This window comes from Sus scrofa, chromosome 5, assembly GCF_000003025.6.
Source record: "Sus scrofa isolate TJ Tabasco breed Duroc chromosome 5, Sscrofa11.1, whole genome shotgun sequence".
In the NCBI taxonomy this organism is placed as follows: Eukaryota; Metazoa; Chordata; class Mammalia; order Artiodactyla; family Suidae; genus Sus; species Sus scrofa.
Window position 1 is genome coordinate 21,908,261 of NC_010447.5, and position 19,675 is coordinate 21,927,935.

A 19,675-nucleotide genomic window follows, 5' to 3' on the forward strand; every position below is an offset into this window, starting at 1 on the left:
TTCTAGTATGTGACTGTTATAGATATGGGTAGTGTTACTATAAACTTGTATGTGTCTTTTGGTACATGTGTCTGCACATTTATCTTGGGTAAGCACCCAGGAGTAAAGTTGCTAAATCATAGGCTATATACATTTGTTCAACTTTTATAGATACTACTAAACAATTTTCTGAAGCGGTCACACTAACTCATACTCCCACAGCAATATATGTACATTCCAGCGATTCCAAATCCTGGAGAGGCAGAGGGGTAGTTGTATGAGGCGTTGTTCCCTGGCAACTCAGCAGGTTAAGGATCCAGCTCTGTCACTGCTGTGGCTCTGGTCACTGCTGTGGCATGGGTTCTCCCTGGCTTGGGAACTTCTGCATGCCACTGTTGCGGCCAAAAAATTAAAAAAAAATAAATAAAAGAGTGAACCTTTAAAAAAAAAAAGTGGTAGTTGTATGAGGTCTCAGAGGTACTCTTTAGATCCCTTTTTCTTTTTTGGGGGGGCGGTTGGCACACACCCATAGCATATGAAAGTTCCCACATAGCTGTAGCAACATCGGGTCCTTAACCCACTGCACCACAGCAGGAACTCCATCCCTTACTTTTCTAAAGTAGTGGTTTTTGGATTTTTGCTAACATCAGGCTGCACAAAATCAGTCTCTGAAGGCTAGATGTGTGTATAAAACTGGATCCTTTATTTTGGCTTATCTTGCTAGAAAGGTATTAAAATGAAACTTAGGGGACTTAGTCTAGGACTAGTAATTTTTGGAAGGAATGGAATTAGCAAAAATATTGGTTTATGAGGGGAAAGAGTATCCTATCAATCTGGTTCCTTGACTTCTGCACCCTGTTTTTCTTATACTAAATATATGTGCTACAAGAACCAGTCTTCTCAATTCTGCTTACTTCACTATACTTTTAGACTTTCATTTTGCTCTTCCCAATAGTTGCCTTTCCTTCTGCCATGTCCGAAGGGATGAGGATAGTCAGAGCAGCATGTAGGATGAAATTGAGGCGGCCAGTAGGGGACTATGGAGAAGTAGGAATGAGGCGGGGAAAGAGTAGGTGCTAGGTGAATTTTGACAAAAGAGAATCGGAGCAGGTGGGTGGAGTCCTTGCTGGTGCTGTGAGCTTAGAGGTCATGCTTTCTATGAAGGGTATTTCCCATGCATAGAAGGACTTTCCCACCTTTGTCCCAGTTGTCTCTCTAGATTGTAGGGGAAGTAAATGTGGCTGGATCCTAAGCCCTGGTGGGCAGGGGGGAGAGGCATGGAGTCTGAGACTGGAACTCCTGGTTCTCTTGGAGGGGCTCTTTCCGAGGAGCAAGCAGCACGACCCAGCTGTTGCCAGCTGCAGTGGAAATTCTGAGCTCAAAAGTCTCAGGCTGCTCAGACCACAGCAAGCTCCGCCCTGGGGCCTTGATAGGGATAGCAGCATATGTGTCTCTTTCATCTCTTCCCTTGTCTAAATTTGAAAAAGAACCCAAGTATGTAGCCCTGAAGGGCTAGGATCGCCACATCCACTCCAGCCTCTAGAGCTTGGCTTATTCTGTCTAGTCCACTGGCTCAAGAATCCCACTCAGAGTCAGTGAGAGGCCGCCAAGGAGCGAAACAAATACATCAATCACCATGTGTTCTTTAGGGATGGGATGAGAGGAGAGGTAGAAAAAAAATGCTCGTTTGGAATATTAGTCTGAAATTCAGTCCCTGTCAACTGTGTTCAGTTAAATCTTATACTTCTGACTTTGTTAGTGATTTCTGTTCTGTCTCTTTAACATTTTCACCCTCCTGGAGCGGAATGTAGAGACGTCTTTCTAGTGGAACATTTCTAATATAATCCTTGACCAAGCTGTGGTACTCCACTGCTCAAGTTTGGGGAATTCCACATGACTTTACTGCCAAAAATATAATTTTCAAAAAGTTGAAAAACCTAACTCTTCTACAAATGTAGGTGAACGTGTGCCAGATATTTGTTTTACTCATTAATGAGGGAACCAGCAGGATACTAATATGGGTTTAAAGAGCAATCGAGATACTGAGTATTTTTAGGTACTGCAGAAAAAGATGTTGGAATAAGATGACTAGGGCACAGACAAAAGTAACATCCTATAGTTCACATCCTATAGGACAGTAAAACAGTAACCTCTGGGATTATATTTTCTGCTGGACAGAAATTATTTGTATTTCTACTGGACAAAAATCTGTAAGTTAATATGTTTCTTCACAATATCTGGGCCCTCATCAGTAGCAAATAATAACTCAAACATGGAGCTCCTGTCGTGGCTCAGTGGTAAAGAACCTGGCTAGTATTCATGAGGATGCAGGTTCGATCCTGGCCTCACCCAGGGGATTAAGGATCTGGTGTTGCCATGAGCTGTGGTATAGGTTGCAGATGCAGCTCAGATCTTGTGTTGCTGTGGTGCAGGCTGGCAGCCACAGTTCCAGTGCAACCCCTAGCCTGGGAACCTCCATATGCCTCAGGTGCAGCCCTAGAAAAAAAAGATGTGCAGGCAGTCCACATTTTGCCTTATCATCAAGTTTTAGATAATTTTCTTTTTTTCTTTTTCTTTCATGGCAACACTGGATCCTTAACCCACTGAGCAAGGCCAGGGATTGAACCCGAGTCCTCGTGGATACTAGTTGGATTCGTAACCCTTTGAGCCACAACAGGAACTCCTAGATAATTTTCTTAACACAGCTTTTGCATTTGGTCTTATACCCACTCCCCTCCCTAACATACTCAAATCTTGACAATAAGAAATAGAAATCTTAGAAGTTCCTGCTATGGCGCAACCAGATCAGCAGTGTCTGCAGTGCCAAGACACAGGTTCAATCCCTGGCCCCGCACAGTGGGTTAAAAGAACCACCATTGCCACAGCTGTGGCATATCTTGCAACTGCAGATCAGATCTGATCCCTGACCTGGGAACTCCATGTGCCAAGAGATGGCCAAAAATGGAAAAAAAGAAACAGAAATCTTAGAAAAGCAGAAAAGAGATCTGTTTGCAGTAGGTTAAAGTTGAGGTCCCTTGAGTATAATAATAACAGTTAAGAATTTTCAGGTATTGGAGTTCCCGTCGTGGCTCAGTGGTTAACGAATCTGACCAGGAACCATGAGGTTGCAGGTTTGATCCCTGCCCTCGCTCAGTGGGTTAAGGATCCAGTGTTGCTGTGAGCTGTGGTGTAGGTTGCAGACGTGGCTCGGATCCAGCGTTGGCTGTGGCTCTGGCATAGGCCAGCGGCTACAGCTCCGATTCGACCCCTAGCCTAGGAACCTCCATATGCCGTGGGAGCGGCCCAAGAAAAGGCAAAAAGACCAAAAAAAAAAAAAATTTTTTTCAGGTGTTTACCATGTGGTAATGCCTTATATTGATGAACTCATTTCATATTCCCAACAATTCTATCTCCATTTTATAGATGCTAAGATTGAGGCACAAAAAGATTTAATGACTTGTCCAAGATTACACATAACGGTAAAGTATTAGTATTAGAATATGAACAAAAGTAGTTTGGCCCAAGTTGACCTTTGATTAGTGGGATAGTAGAAGGGTAAGGGGTGGAGTTCCAGTTGTGGCTCAGCAGTAATGAGTCCGACTAGTATCCATGAAGATGTGGGTTCAATCCTTGGCCTTGCTCAGTGGGTTAAGGATCCGGTGTTGCTGTGAGCTGTGGTGTAGGTCACAGATTCGGCTCAGTTCCCCCATTGCTGTGGCTGTGGTGTAAGCTGGCAGCTGCAGCTCTGATTCAACCCCTAGCCTGGGAACTTCCATGTGCCGCACTGCGGCTCTAAAAAGAAAAAAAAAAAAAAAAAAAAGAAGGGTAGGGAGTGGGGTGTCAGAGAAAATAAACAGTTTTTCATGGGAGGAGTGATGTTTGTCCAAAGGAAGATATGTAATATCAAGGATTATTTTTAGTCCTCAAGGAATTCTAGCCAGAGCTCTGCTCTTAAAAACTTACTGTGGACATCGCCAAGCTTCTTTCCCAAAGACAGTAGGCTCTTTTTACCTAGTATCTGAGCCTTATTTGGGGAAGAAGAGAGAAATGTGTTGATATTGTAGGCACTACCGTTATCTTACTTGTAGGTACCTTTTGGGGATAGGTTTGTATGGCAAGTGTGTCCTTTTAAATTCATTTCTTCTTTGTTCCCATTAAGCTTTGAGGGGGGACAGTTGTTCTAGTGGGAGTGAAGAAAGGGCATGGATTCGTCTAGATGTCTCATTCTGTCCTGTTCTAAGTCCCCGCCCCCAGATTATCACTTTGCATTTTCTTCTCCCTTAGATATGGCAAGATTGTCTCCACTAAGGCCATATTGGACAAGACCACAAACAAATGCAAAGGTGAGAGAATAGCTGTCTTTGATGGACAACAGCAGTGAGTGAGGCTATCCTTTGCCTCTGCCCTTTACTGCTGCAGATCCCTGGTATACTGTGCCAGTGAGGAGTCGCTAAGGTTTTCAGGCTTAAAAGACTAGTAGGTATTTAGAGTCTTTGGTGACTGGATAGCTAGAGCTGAAAATGCTCTGGTGATTGAGTTCCTTGGGCTTACTTCGGATGTCATGTTTCCCTGGATTGATAGGTGAGATCATTTCTACTTAGCAAAGCATCCTAAGTGCCTTTCGTTGGTGGGGAATGAAGAGACTTAATTTTGTTGGGGTTTTGAGCTGTTTCAAATGAGGTGAAAGAATGGATGGAGGGGAAAGGGCTGTACTTTGGGGTGGGGAGGGGCTTCTTCCAGCAGGTAGTTGGTTATCTGCAGTGGAGAGGCTGTATATCCTACATGCCTAGCATTTTTGGGGTGTGACTAGAAAAGAAGAGGGATTTCTTTTGGAAATAGAGGAGGGCTGTGAATTATTAGAGGAGCCTCATTCTGGAAACCTCGCGTTTCTTAATGGGGAGAGAGGAAGGCAAGAATACCATAAAGACCTCATTGTCCTTGGCGTTCTTAGCTATAACGTAGACCAAATCTAACAGTTGAAGGAGCACACGGATAACCACCTGTAATCTCTGAATTTCTCTTCCTCCCTACCACATCTGTTACATGGCTCATAATTCTTCCTCTGTAATTTGAAAAGCTTGGGCCTCCTACCTACCTCCCTTACACCCCCACCCGCCAGTGATGCTGTTTCCCTGTTCCAGGCTATGGCTTTGTGGACTTTGACAGTCCTTCAGCAGCACAGAAAGCTGTAACAGCACTGAAAGCCAGTGGTGTGCAAGCACAGATGGCAAAGGTAAGGGTATTGCCCCCGTGTTGATGCCTCTGAAGGGTTGTAGTTAGCACCAAAGGCTTCCAGAGGTTTAAGAGCTGTGCAGTTGATAAGCAGGGGCTGTCTGCTGTGCTTCTTTTGGGGTGGTGGGGGGCCGAGCTCCTGGCATGCGGAAGTTCCTGGCCAGGGATCAAACCCAAGCTACAGCAGTGACAACACCAAATCCTTAACCCGCTAGGCAACCAGGGAACTGCTGCAGTGGTTTTTGCCTATATCTGGCCAAGCAGTCTGGGCCAGGGACCCACTGAGCATCTCTTGGCTGCCAGAGGAAGATGATTTTCAGAACCTATGGCAGGTAGCTCTGTAACTGTGTTCCTCTCATCAAGGGTTACAAGCAGGCAAGAGGGTCAAGAGGCCTCTTGCCTTCCTCCAGCTGTTTCCCCATCTCCTCCCTCCTCCCTGGCCCCACTTCCCTACCAGACAGCTTTTAGGATTTTGGCCACATTCTCTGAAGAAGCCAGTTGTGCAACTCAAAAGTTAAGAACAATACTTCCCACCTCCAAGTACTGTTTGTGTGTGTGTGTGTGTGTGTGTGTGTGTGTGTGTGGAGGGGGTGGGGAGAGAGAAGCCACACAAGGAAGGAAACTGTCCTTCCTTTCTCAGATCTGTCTGGAGTTTTTATTTTCATCTGGACTTCTAGAAAGATGGAGGCTTTTCTCTTACTTTTTGTCTTAGGTGAGATTGCTCCCTTGTCTTTGTAAAGTCCTTGTGATTATTCTGTGCAGAGTTGATGAGGCAGGCCTGCCAGCCATCCTTTCTGTAATGGTTAAAGGGAAAGGCAGAAGAGGGATGAGGTTGCTCGTGGCCCACTGTTTAGGGCAGAGTAACTGCTTTAATTCTTAATAATACAGTTCTAGGAAGTTATTGTCCTTTTGCATACTCTGCCTACTGGAAGGGCTCTCCCACCTCTTCTTCCTGGAGAAAAGCCCTCTGACATTAGATGACTTCAGAGTTCCCATGAAACTGGAACTTCCAGGGCTCCATGGTGACCCAGTGAGCTGTACATCTGGCCCTTAGAGCAACCCCCAGCACATTGGCTTCCCGTCTCCTGTCTCTCCTCTTCCTGTTTTCCCTCCATCAGGGAGTGTACAGGCATTCCTACTCAGGGGAGTCTGCTGTGGCCGGAAGAGGGGGAAGCGGGGATTGCTCAAAACAGCCCAGCCTCTGGGACAGGCTGTTGGGTTGTTGGATGGGCGAGAGGAGTGCTGCTCAGCCTGGTTCTTAAAGACACAGCCATACTTCAGCAGTGGCTTGTGTTATGGGCTTGTACAGTACTAGAAATATTAAGTCTGTGGGTTTGTTGTTTTCTTACTCAATATATAACCTATGGTTGTGGGACTAGGTGTTACAAATAGTCGTTAAGATTCTTTATGTATGTTCCTTCTTACTCTCTTTTCTGAGATGTCATTTTGTGAATGTTAGCTGAGGGTGGGAGAAGGGTAAGATATGAGAAATTCATTTTGTCACTTTTACTTCTATAGCAACAAGAGCAGGACCCCACAAATCTATACATATCAAACCTCCCACTGTCAATGGATGAGCAAGAACTGGAGGGAATGCTGAAGCCTTTTGGCCAGGTTATCTCCACTCGAATCCTTCGAGACACCAGTGGGACCAGCAGAGGGGTTGGCTTTGCAAGGTGAGGGGCACCAAGGATGGGAAACGATAAGGTTAATAAAAACTGTCATTTAGAAGGTCACCAGGAGTCTGTGCCCTTCTGTCCCCAGGACCAAACCATTACCCAAAAGTACTTAGCGGTAAATCAAAAGTTCACAATACTCACCAATCTATTTGCTCCCAAATCCTTCCCCCACTGGTTCATGCCACTCAGGCCTTTCTTTGTTCCTTTGATCCAGACCTAACCATAATAAAATAATTCTGTATCTTATAGTATTTCTCATTCTATTATCTCATTTAACTTTTACAACGACCCTGTGAAATATTAATTCTCCATATCATTTAATTTATTTATTTGTCTTTTTAGGGCTGCACCCACAGCATATGGAGGTTCCCAGGCTAGGGGTTGAATCAGAGCTATAGCTACCAGCTTACGCTGCAGCCACTGCCAACACCATATCCAAGAAGCGTCTGCGACCTACACCACAGCTCATGGCAACGCTGGATCCTTAACTCACTGAGCTAGGCCAGGGATCAAACCTGTTTCCTCATGGATGCTACAAGGGTTCGTTAATCTCTGAGGCACGACAGGATTCCTTTTTTTAGGGCCAACATGCGGCACATGGAAGTTCCCAGGCCAGGGGTTGAATCGGAGGAGTTGCAGCCGCCGGCCTACGACAGAGCCACAGCAACACGGGATCCAAGCTGTGTCTGCAACCTACACCACAGCTCACAGCAATGCCAGATCCTTAACCCACTGAACAAGGCCAGGGATTGAACCCACAACCTCATGATTCCTAGTCGGATTCGTTAACCACTGAGCCACGACAGGAACTCCTGCAGTCAGATTCTTAACCTACTGTGCCACAGTCCTAAATGTTGACATTTGAAATAAAATTGTCATTTTAAAATGTATCCAGGAGTTCCTTCTGTGGCCTAGTGGGATCTGTGGCATCTTGAGAGTGCTGGGGTGTAGGTTCTATCCCCAGCCAGCACTGTGGGTTAAGGATCCAGTGTTGCTGCAGCTGTAGCATAGGTCGAGGTTGCGGCGTGGATCTGATCCCTGGCCTGGGAACTCCACGTGCCTCAGAACAGCCAAAAAAAAAAAAAAAAAAAAAAAAACCTGTCAAAATGAGACCTAAATATCATAGCAATTTGATACACAAAATGATTTAGAATTACATAGAACATTTTTTAAGTCATGACACATATTATTCTTATAGTGCTCCTTTTTTCTTTTTGATCTTGTATTTCAATTCATTTCCCTACAGAAATGTATTCTAGTATAAAATATTTTTATAATTGAAAGTCTTTATATGGATCATGCTGTTAATACTTCACTGCAACAAAAATATGTAGATAAATTATTTCCTTGTGCTCCTGAGTCTATATGCATTAATCCAAAGAAAATTATCTTTATAATTAGTTCACAGTTGCCCCAAACAACATAAGTTTGCTAAAATGTTGATACAAAGTTGTTTTTATTTTTTTAGGGCCGCACCTGCAGCATATGGAGGTTCCCAGGCTAGGAGTCTAATCAGAGCTACAGCTGCCGGCCCACGCCAGAGCCACAGAAACGGCAGGTCGAAGCTGTGTCTGCGAACTACACCACAGTTCACAGTAACGCTGGATTCTTAACCCACTGAGCAAGGCCAGGGATTGAACCCACAACCTCATGATTACTAGTCGGATTCATTTCCTCTGCACCATGACGGGACCTCCCAGAGTTTTTTATATAAAGTAAATTTCATTGGAAATGTTCCTTTTAGATTTTTATAATTAGGTCATGTAACCAGCAGTGAGTGTTGTTTATTGCTGTAACAAGGCAGAGTTTAATATCAGTTCTGTTCCTATGTTTTGTTTTCATACCGAGGATCCTTGTTCACATAAGTAAGTAAATGGGAATGGAAAGAGTTTTGCTAAAATAGGAATTCTTTGAATTCCTTAGGAATTGTATGCCAAGAACCAGGGTGATCTGTCATCAAAATTGATTATTTTATGCGTGAATTGACAACTTGTTGAATCCTCTAGCTTTGTGGGAAGGAAGAATTGGAAACATCTGTCATACAAAGATGTTTGTAACTCAGTCCATCAGTGCCTCGTTTTGAGCTTTGAGATGAGTGTGAATTGAGAAGTGTGGTTGTAAGGCAGGGCTTTAGCCTTGATCATTAGTGATCACAAGCTTCCCCCAGGCCAATCAGTTTTAGGAAAGAGTTGATGAGGAAGTTTAGATTCTGAAAACGATTCTCTTAAAACCCTCCATGCCTGCTCACCCTTTTGAAAGACTAAGGAGTAGGAGTAACTCAACTAATCACTATGTGCTCTAGGACACCTAACATGTGCTTTTCTCTAGAAAGTTCCATTTGAGGCATTCCTGTCATGGCTCAGCGGAAACGAATCTGACTAGCATCCATAAGAACGCAGGTTCGATCCCTGGCCTTGCTCAGTGAGTTAAGGATCCAGTATTGCCGTGAGCTATGGTGTAGGTCACAGATGCGGCTCAGATCTGGGGTTGCTGTGGCTGTGATGTAGGCCAGTGGCTGCAGCTCCAATTCAACCCCTAGCCTGGGAACCTCCATATGCCACAGGTGCGGCTTTAAAAAGACAAAAAAAAAAAAAAAAAAAAAAGTTTCCATTTGAGGCCTTTTTTAGTAACCGCCTTCATAGGAATGTTTCATATCTTCAGTCATTATTGGCATGGAACATATACTAAGGAGTCCCCTGGTGGCCTAGTGGTTAAGGATCCAACGTTGTCACTGCTGTGGCATGGATTTGATCCCTGGCCCAGGAACTTCTGCATGCTATGTGTATGTGTGTATATATGTATATATATATATGTATGTACACACACACACACACATATATATACTGAGACTTACTTTAAATATGGAAAGAGGGGAAGATACTGTACCCTGTATTATATGGATCTTTATAATTTTTTTCTTTTTTTGGCTGCCCCAAAGCATATGGTTCCCAGGCCAGGGATCAGATCTGAACCATAGTTGCATTTTACACCACAGCTGTGGTAATGCCAGATCCTGAACCCCCTGTGCCAGGCCGGGATAGAACCTGAGTCCCAGTGCTCCCAAGATGCTGCCGATCCTGTTGCACCACAGCAGGAACTCCGATCTTTGTAACTTTTAGAACATAGTAGAATCCATTATCTCATTTGATCTGTACAAATGAGATATTTGAAGTGAAAATGAGGAATGAGTCTGAAGGGTTTTGTGCATGTTCTAACTCACAGAGCCTTTGGGGAGTGAACTGGCCCTGAAATTTAGATTTTCTGATTCTTCACAGTCCTCTTTCCCTAACAAGACACTTTAATTCAGTAGTTCCTAACACTGTTTTTTCTATCACTATGGACCCTAAGCCCTATCTTAATACTCTTTCCTCCTGTAGACTCATGAAACCTTTTTCTCCCATTTAAAAAAAAAATTGAGTTATATTTGAATTTCATTGCTGTTTTAGTTTCGGGTATATAGCAAAGTGATTCAGTTATGTGTATACATATACACACACACATACACTTTTTCAGATTCTTTTCCATTATAGTTTATTGTAAAACACTGAATATAGGTCCCTGTGCTATACAGTATGACTTTTTGTTTATCAATTTTATTTACTTATTTTCTCTTTCTAGGGCCGTACCCATGGCATATCGAAGTTCCCAGGCCAGAGTCACAGCTGTGGCAACACTAGATCCTTTAACCACCTGGGACTGAACCCACACCTGTAGCATATGGCACTTTCCAGGCAAGGGGTCAAATTGGAGCTGCAGCTGGGCCTGTGCCACAGCCGTGGTGACACCGGATCCAAGCCATATCTGCAACCTATGCCGCAGCTTGTGGCAATGCCGGATCCTTAACCCACTGAGTGATGCCAGGGATCGAACCTGCATATTCAGGGACACTTTGTCGGGTTCTTAATCCACTGAGCCACAACAGGAACTCCCTGCAGTTGGATTCTTAACCCACTGCGCCTCAGGAGGAACTCTTATTTGCCTGTTTTGTATATAAGTTTATATCTGCTAATCCAAAACTCCTAGTTTATCCATTCCCCGGACTCATGAAATCTTAATGATGTCATTAGTAGCTAATTAGACCTTAATAATTATAACCAGAAGCAAAAAATAAATATCGTACAGTTTTATCAAAGTGAGGGAACAATTTCCATTAGGAATTTTGTAATAAAAAATATGTAACACTACTTACTGTATTCATATTTATGAACCCAGACACAGTACTAGGCCCGTGCCTCAGTATCTTCTTTGGAATATTCATGGCTTGAAGACCTCTGTTACTCCATTCAGGATCCCTACAGGAGCCACTTGAGAATAGCTTCATTAGAAGCTAGAATTACCTCTTCAAGACATCTTGAATTTGTGTGGAGGAAACTATCTGTGGTGACAACTTTTGGAGCATTCGTGGGGCTAGGAACGTAGAGCTTTCTCTAAATGTAGGGAATATAAGTCCTGGAGAAGTTAGAGCCTAACCCCTCTTGTGCTTCTTAGGATGGAGTCCACAGAGAAGTGTGAAGCCATCATCACCCACTTTAATGGAAAATATATTAAGACACCCCCTGGAGTACCAGGTGAGGCATCTGGGAATCAGGCTGAGAAGGCCACAGATGATTACTGCCTGTGAAGATTCTGGAGGATTTGTGCATGAGTGAATGGGCTAAATGAGGTGGGACTCAGCTGCCTATCTGCCTTCTCTCTTGGCAGCCCCATCTGATCCCTTGCTTTGCAAATTTGCTGATGGGGGTCCAAAGAAACGACAGAACCAAGGAAAATTTGTGCAAAATGGACGGGCCTGGCCAAGGAATGGAGACATGGTAAGAGGCCCTCTAGGAGACAGGAAGACCAAGAACATTAAAATGGAATAGAAATTACCATGGCCTGATTTCTGTGAGTTTAGGTGGCAAGCTTGAGAGCTACAGTGTGTAACCGAGAGATGCTGGCTGCTCAACATGCTCTTCAGTGCGAATCTTAAATGGGGTTTTGCATCCTGCACAACCAGAAAACTCTATAACACCTATAGTGCGACTTGTCCAGACTTTGCTTTTACTCAGTTGAACCAAGTCCATTTCCAGCCTTGATATTCTGGGCTTGCTCCTGTTCTCACCTAAGGGCTCTCAATGTGCCTGCTGTGTTCTTTCTTTGCAGGGTGGTTTGGCCCTGACCTATGATCCTACCACAGCTCTTCAGAATGGGTAAGGGTGTTTTATAGAAACAGGCCAGCTGAAAATGACAATAGTCTGTGTCCAGGCACTCGCATGTTTCATCTTGATTTCTAAACAGCAGTTAGTGGGAAGTGGCTGTGTCTGTCAGTGGGGGCCCTTGCCTTGTAGTTTCCTGTGATGTCTTACTGATGAAGTGCCTTCTTACAGGTTTTACCCAGCTCCTTATAACATCACCCCCAACAGGATGCTTTCTCAATCTGCACTCTCACCGTACCTTCCGTCTCCTGTGTCTTCCTATCAGGTAGGTTCATGCCTCAGAAAAGAGTGTGGTGGTTTTTTCCCTCTCATTGTGTTGCAGACTGGAAACTACTTTGTTGTTGTTGTTATTTCCATTATAAATATCATACATAGTTTTATATAAAAGCATAATACATGATCACATTACATATATTGACTGTTGTAGACACACCCTTTACCCTCTATCTGCTACTCCTACAAATAAACCCATGTTAATTTCCTACTAGTTTCATATGCCTTGTCATGTGCATATACACATACATATAAGATTTGGGGTAAGTCATTGTTTATTACAAAAATTTGACCATATTAAATTTATTTTTTACTCTTCTCACTTAGCATTATCTTAAACCAGTGGTTGTCAAAGTGTGGTCCCTGGGCCAGCAGTGTCAGCACTACCTGGGAATTTTTAGAAACGCAAAATCTTGGACTCCGCCCAAGATCTATAGGAACTCTGGGGATGGGTCCCGGCAAGCTGAGTTTTAAAAGCCTTCCAGGTAGTTCTAAAGCAGCTAATGTTGAGACCTTCTGTTCTAAGTGGTTTTTTTTGTTTTTTGTTTTTTTGTTTTTTTTTTTTTAAGTAGTCACACTATTTTATGCTACATATATACCAGAGAATTCTTCCACTGTACCCCTGTGAAGAGCATTCATTTGGATTTCAGGGTTTTTTATTTCTGGTATAAATAATGCTCTGGTAAACATCCTTTTGCCTGAATCCTCACATATGAGTGCTTTTTGTTTCTGGAGCCTATAGTCCAAGGGGTGGGTTGCTAGGTTGAATGATATACAGACTTTCAGTTTTATAGATATTGCCAGATTGCTTCCCATAAAGGCTGTGTCAAGTCACATTTCCACTAGCAATTTAGGAGAGGACCCATTTCCATCCAGCCAGAGGTGACATTGCTCTTGTAAAATGTTTCCCATCTTGATAAGTATAAAGTATATTGTTACTTTAATTTGCACTTCGCTGACTACAGCTGAGTTTAAGCATTTAGGGGTCATGTTTTGATTTGTTCTTCTCAGAAGTCCCCTTGTGGCTCAGCAGTAACAAATCCAACTGATATCCATGAGGATGCAAGTTTGATCTCTGGCCCTGCTCAGAGGGTTAAGGATCTGGCATTGCTGCAAGCTGAGGCATAGGTTGCAGATGCAGCTCAGATCCTGCATTGGTGTGTCTGTGGTATAATTGGCAGCTGCAGCTCCAATTCAACCCCTAGCCTGGGAACGTCCATGTGCCACAGGTGTGGGCATAAAAATGTTAAAAAAAAAAAGATTGCTCTTCATGTGCTTGGGCCCATTTTTCTTCTTCTTTTTTTTTTTTTTTTATCTTTTTAGAGCCGCCCCCTTGGCATATAGAGGTTCCCAGGCTAGGGGTCTAATTGGAGCTGTAGCTACCAGCCTACTCCAGAGCCACAGCAATGCTGGATCCGAGCCAAGTCTGTGACCTACATCACAGCTCACAGCAACGCTGGATCCTTTTTTTGTCTTTTTGCCTTTTCTAGGGCCACTCCCGTGGCACATGGAGTTTCCCAGGCTAGGGGTCGAATCAGAGCTGTAGCCACTGGCCTATGCCAGAGCCATAGCAACGTGGGATCTGAGCCACGTCTGCAACCTACACCACAGCTCACAGCAACGCCAGATCCTTAACCCACTGAGCAAGGCCAGGGATCGAACCTGCAACCTCGTGGTTCCTAGTCAGTTTCGTTAGCCACTGCGCCATGATGGGAACTCCATGGCTATTGAATTTTTAAAAATGTCTTTTTTTGAGTTCCTTGGTGGCTTAGTGGGTTAAGAATCTGGCGTTGTCAGTGCTGTAGCTCAGGTTACTGCTGTGGCATGGGTTTGATCTCTGACCTGGGTTTGATCATTTCTATTTGCTGTGGCTACAGTCAAAAAGAAAGAAAAAGAAAAAATGTCTTTTTATAAAATTAAAATCAGCATCTAATATTAAACTATGACTTTTTCCATATATATGTGTGTGTGTGTGGTGTGTGTATATATATATGTGTGTGTGTGTATATATATATATATATTTTTTTTTTTTTGGCAGCATGGCATGTGGAAGTTCCTGGGCCAGGGATCAAAAAAGCCACAGCACCAACCTAAGCTGCTGTAGTGACAACACTGGATCCTTAACCCACCATGCCATGAGAAAACTCCAAATTTTGACTTATAGAGTTTTCTGATCTTGAACATCCTTACATTTATGGAATAAACCCTACTTTTTTCAAGATGCGTATCTAGGAGTTCTTGTCGTGGCTCAGCTGAAATGAATCTGACTAGCATCCATGAGGACGAAGGTTCAGTCCCTCGCCTTGCTCAGTGGGTTAAGGATCTGGCGTTGCCATGAGCTGTGGTGTAGGTCACAGACTGCAGCTCGGACCCTGTGTTGCTGTGGCTCTGGCGTTGGCCAGCAGCTATAGCTCCAATTAGACCCCTAGCCTGGGAACCTCTGTATGCCACAGGTTCAGCCCTAAAAAGACCAAAAAAAAAAAAAAAAAAAAAACATTTCTAGCTTCTCGTTGCTTTCTTTTTTTCCATTTTAAAATCGAGATATAATTTACATACCATAAAATTCACCCTCTTAAAGGTGTATAGGTCAGTAGTTTTTAATGTATTTATAGTCATACAGCTATCATACCGTTATCTGATTCCAGAACATTTTCATCAGCTCAGAAAGAAACTTTGTACCCATGAGTAGTCTCTCCCCATTCTCCCTTAGCCCCAGCCCCTGGCAGCTTCTAATATACCTTCTACATGTATAGATTTGCCTATGCTGGACACGTCATATAAATAGAAGCATACAATGTGTGTCTTTTGTGTTTGGCTTATTTCACTTAGTATGTTTTCAGAGTTTATCCATGTTGTAGCAGGTATTGCTTTTCATTCTTTTTCTATGACTGAATCATATTCCATTGTATGGATATACCACATTTTATTATCCATTTATCAGTTGCTGGCCATTTGAGTTGTTTCCACCGTTGCCTATTATGAATAATGCTGCTGTAAACTTTTTTTTAAGTTTTTACGTGACATATGTTTTTCATTTCTCTTGAAATTTTTTTTTCCTTTTTTTTTTTTTTTTTTTTTTTTTTAGAGCCACACCTGAAGCACATTGAGGTTCCCAGGCTAAGGGTCAAATCAGAGCTGTAGCAGCTGACCTACACCACAGCCACAGCAATGCAGGATCTGAGCTGCATATTCGACCTACACCACAGCTCTCAGCAACACCAGATCCTTAACCCACTGAGTGAGGCCAGGGATCGAACCTACGTCCTCATGGATGCTAATCAGATTCGTTAACTGCTGAGCCATGACAGTTCTCATTTCTCTTGAAATTTCATTTCAGTTCTAGGAGTGTAATTGCTGGGTTGTACATAATAACTCTAACTTTCTGAGGAACTGTAAAACTGGTTTCCAGAGCCACCTTACAGGGGTTCCCTTATGGTGCAGTGACATTAAGGATCCATTGGCAGTAGCTCGAGCTGCTACTGTGGCACAGGTTCAGTCCCTGGCCCAGGAACTCCCATATGCCATGGATGCAGCCACCAAAAAAAAAAAAAAAAAAAAGCACCCAACCCAAAGAAGTTTTGCTATGATGCAGTGGGTTAAGAATCCAACTGCAGCACCTCAGGTCACTGTGGCAGCTCAGGTTTGATCCCCAGCCCAGTGCAGTGAGTTAAGGATCCAGCATCATCACAGCAGCAGTGTAGGTGGCAGCTGCAGCTTAGATTTAATCCCTGTCCCAGGAACTTTCATGCTGAGGGTGTAGCCACTTGGAATGTATAACATTTATTATTCCGTCCTTTTTATTTTATTTATTTTTAGGACAGCACCCAAGGCATATGGAAGCTCTCAGGCTCCAGGGGTCCAGTTGGAGCTGCAGCTGCCGGCCTGTGCCACAGCCACAGCAATGCGGGCTCTGAGTCAAGTTTGTGACCTATACCACGGCAACACAGGATTCTTTTTTTTTTTTTTTTTTTTTGTATTTTGTCTTTTTGTTGTTGTTGTTGTTGTTGTTGCTATTTCTTGGGCCGCTCCCGCGGCATATGGAGGTTCCCAGGCTAGGGGTCGAATCGGAGCTGTAGCCACCGGCCTACACCAGAGCCACAGCAACGCGGGATCCGAGCCGCGTCTGCAGCCTACACCACAGCTCACGGCAACGCCGGATCGTTAACCCACTGAGCAAGGGCAGGGACCGAACCCGCAACCTCATGGTTCCTAGTCAGATTCGTTACCGCTGAGCCACCACGGGAACTCCCTCTCATTGTGGTTTTGATTTGCATTTCCCTGATGATGTTAAGCCTGTTTCATGTGTTTGTTGGCCATGTGTGTATCTTAAAGAAATAGCTATTCAGAAGTTCCCGTCCTGGCGCAGCGGAAACGAATCCAACTAGGAACCATGAGGTTGCGGGTTCGATCCCTGGCCTCCTTCACTGGGTTAAGGATCCAGCATTGCTGTGAGCTGTGATGTAGGTCATAGACACAGCTTGGATCTGGCATTGCTATAGCTGTGGCCTAGGCCAGTGGCAACAGCTCTGATTCGACCCCTAGCCTGCGAACCTCCATATGCTTCGGTAGCAGTCCTAGAAAAGGCAAAAAGACAAAAAAAGAAAAGAAATAGCTATTCAAATTCTTAGCTCATTTTTTTTTAAATGTTAATGAGTAAACGAACTTTATTTTTTCATTGGTTGCACCCACTGCATGCAGAAATTTCCAGGCCTGGGATCAACCCCACGCCACAGCTGTAACCAGCGCCACAGCTGTGACAACACTGGACTCTTAACCCATTGAGCCACAAGGGAACTCCTCTTAGCCCATTTCTAAATTGGGTTTTTTGATGTGTAAGAGTTGTAAATTTTTTTTTTCTTTTTTTGTCTTTTTGCTATTTCTTGGGCCGCTCCTGTGGCATATGGAGGTTCCCAGGCTAGGGGTCGAATCGGAGCTGTAGCCACCGGCCTACGCCAGAGCCACAGCAACGCTAGATCCGAGCCACGTCTGCAATCTACACCACAGCTAACGGCAACGCCAGATCGTTAACCCACTGAGCAAGGGCAGGGACCGAACCTGCAACCTCATGGTTCCTAGTCGGATTCGTTAACCACTGCGCCACGATGGGAACTCCAAGTTGTAAATGTTTTTAAAACAGTTTATTCTGTGTAATAATTTTGTTTTCTGAGGGGGACACTCTAACTTCTTTTGATTTTTTTGCTGAACATTATCAGATTGTTGGGCAAATTAATAGTTTCTAGGCAATTAACATTTTTGTTTATTTTTGCTTGCATTAGAGAGTAACTCAGACATCTCCTCTTCAAGTACCTAACCCGTCTTGGATGCACCACCAGTCATACCTCATGCAACCTTCAGTGAGTGTTCAGAAGTGGGCAGAAGCCAAAGAGGCAATTTGATGTTAAGAAAAACAGTGAGATTGATGACAGGAGATGTGGGTGTGAGTTCTGGCTCAGTCTCTCGTGTAACCCCGTGTATGACCTTCAGTTCAGTGAGTGTGCTATTCTTAGACAAGACTCCCTCCAGACTGATGGGCAGAGTGCCTGTTCCCATTGCATAGCTAGGTTGTTCCTCACCCATCGTTTCTCAGGATTTTTAAATAACCGTCTTCAGTCGTTCTGGTAGGCACGAATCACTGCTTCAGGCAGCCTCCCCAGACACTGCCAGCTAACCCTGTCCTTTGTTGCTGCTTCTAGGGTTCAGTTCTGACACCAGGGATGGACCATCCCATTTCTCTCCAGCCTGCCTCCATGATGGGACCTCTTACCCAGCAACTGGGCCATCTCTCCCTCAGCAGCATGGGCACGGTACAGCAGGATGTTTCTGATTATCCATTCCTTCCAAGCAAGAATACCTGTGTAATAAGCTTCAGTATAAATGCATTTGAATAAGGATGGGAATCACTTCGGAGTCATTGAGGGCACACTCAGAAAAAGAGAGCTACTAAAAAGATATGAGCCAGGAATACAGCCAGCCATTCTGCTCTCCAAGTCATTTATTTTAACTGATTCCTACTCCTGCAACTAAACAAATAGTGTTTCTATCTACATAGTAGTTTTTCTAGGAGTCTAGAAAGTCTTTATCAAAATAGTAACAGGAAGAATGAGTGAAACTCATTAGATTTCTTGTAGGTCAGACGCATTCTGACTTGTATAAAAGGGCGTAAAGCAGAGAAGGCAGGTACACTGAGAAAAAGCAGAAGACAGGAAAGAGGAGGAAAGCTAGTCCTGTAGGCAGAAGTGTCTCTGAGCCAGTGTACTCTAGAATCACCTGAAGAGCTTTTATAAAGCACAGTTAAATTCGAATATGGGGATGGAACACAGGCATTTGTGGAGTTTTTTGGTTTGTTTTTTGCTTTTTAGGGCCATTTCCGCGGCATATGGAAATTCCCAGGCTAGGGGTCAGATCAGAGCTATAGCCACCAGCCTACACCACAGCAACACAGGATCTGAGTCTCATCAGCACCCTACACCACAGCGTATGGAAACGCCAGATCCTTAACCCACTGAGTGAGGCCAGCAATGGAACCCGAACCTTCATGGGTACTAGTTGGATTCTTTACCACTGAGCTGCAATGGGAACTCCTATTTGCATTTTTTAAAGCTCCCCAGGTGCTTTAAGTGTAGCTGAGGATCACTGCTCTAAGCCTATTGCTGTTTCTCCTTCTAGTACATGCCAGCAGCTGCAGCTGTGCAAGGAGCTTATATCTCTCAGTTCACCCCTGTGCCTTCTTCCAGTGTTTCACTTGAGGTAAGAGCTTTATAATCTCTTTGGACTGAGGATTAGAAAATGAACAGAGGCAGATTTCCCTTGATCAAGATCCCCTTCTCACAGTGATGCTCACTCTGTGTGCATAGATAGCTGGTAGGTATGTGAAGAATGTAGGAAGGAAAGACTTTGTGTCTTTAAGCGAGGCCTCTTCCTCTCATTTGGCCAGACCGGAGTGAAGCCCAGGATGCTGCTCAGTGTGGGGGAAGTGATGCTGTGAGAGTGTGTGTGTGTGTGTGTGTGTGTGTGTGTGTGTGTGTGTGGGCAGGTCAAGGAGGGCCTCAGCTCTGGGGCTTTAGCTAGTCTGCTTCAAGAGGAGGGAGGAGAGGAGCACAGGGTGACTCTCCTGCCTTGGCTGTGGTGCAGGAGAGCGGCGGCCAGCAAAGTCAAGTGACAGCGGAAGCTCCCTCAGACCATGGCGTCTATTCTTTCCAGTTCAACAAGTAACAGTGGTAAGAACCACGTGCTGAGGGGCAGGGTGGGCCGAGCAGCCCGAGTCAGACTGGTTCTCATGTTTGTCACTCCCCTTCCCAACCTTCTCTGGCTTATGCC

At 44.2% G+C, this 19,675-nt stretch overlaps 1 protein-coding gene across 4 annotated transcripts in view; it reads left to right on the forward strand.

Annotated features, from left to right (window-relative positions):
- Positions 1–19,675, forward strand: part of RBMS2 (RNA binding motif single stranded interacting protein 2) — a 113,678-nt gene that overhangs the window by 88,409 nt on the left and 5,594 nt on the right. For all 4 annotated transcript variants that reach the window (XM_021092894.1, XM_021092892.1, XM_021092891.1 and 1 more), the window contains 11 exons: positions 4,264–4,322; positions 5,121–5,212; positions 6,730–6,887; positions 11,379–11,458; positions 11,592–11,701; positions 12,033–12,079; positions 12,257–12,350; positions 17,635–17,712; positions 18,052–18,162; positions 19,025–19,105; positions 19,490–19,575. In XM_021092894.1, coding sequence (XP_020948553.1) covers positions 4,264–4,322; positions 5,121–5,212; positions 6,730–6,887; positions 11,379–11,458; positions 11,592–11,701; positions 12,033–12,079; positions 12,257–12,350; positions 17,635–17,712; positions 18,052–18,162; positions 19,025–19,105; positions 19,490–19,570 — 991 coding nt within the window. In that variant the 3' untranslated portion in view covers positions 19,571–19,575. The remainder of the gene's footprint in view (positions 1–4,263; positions 4,323–5,120; positions 5,213–6,729; positions 6,888–11,378; positions 11,459–11,591; positions 11,702–12,032; positions 12,080–12,256; positions 12,351–17,634; positions 17,713–18,051; positions 18,163–19,024; positions 19,106–19,489; positions 19,576–19,675) is intronic.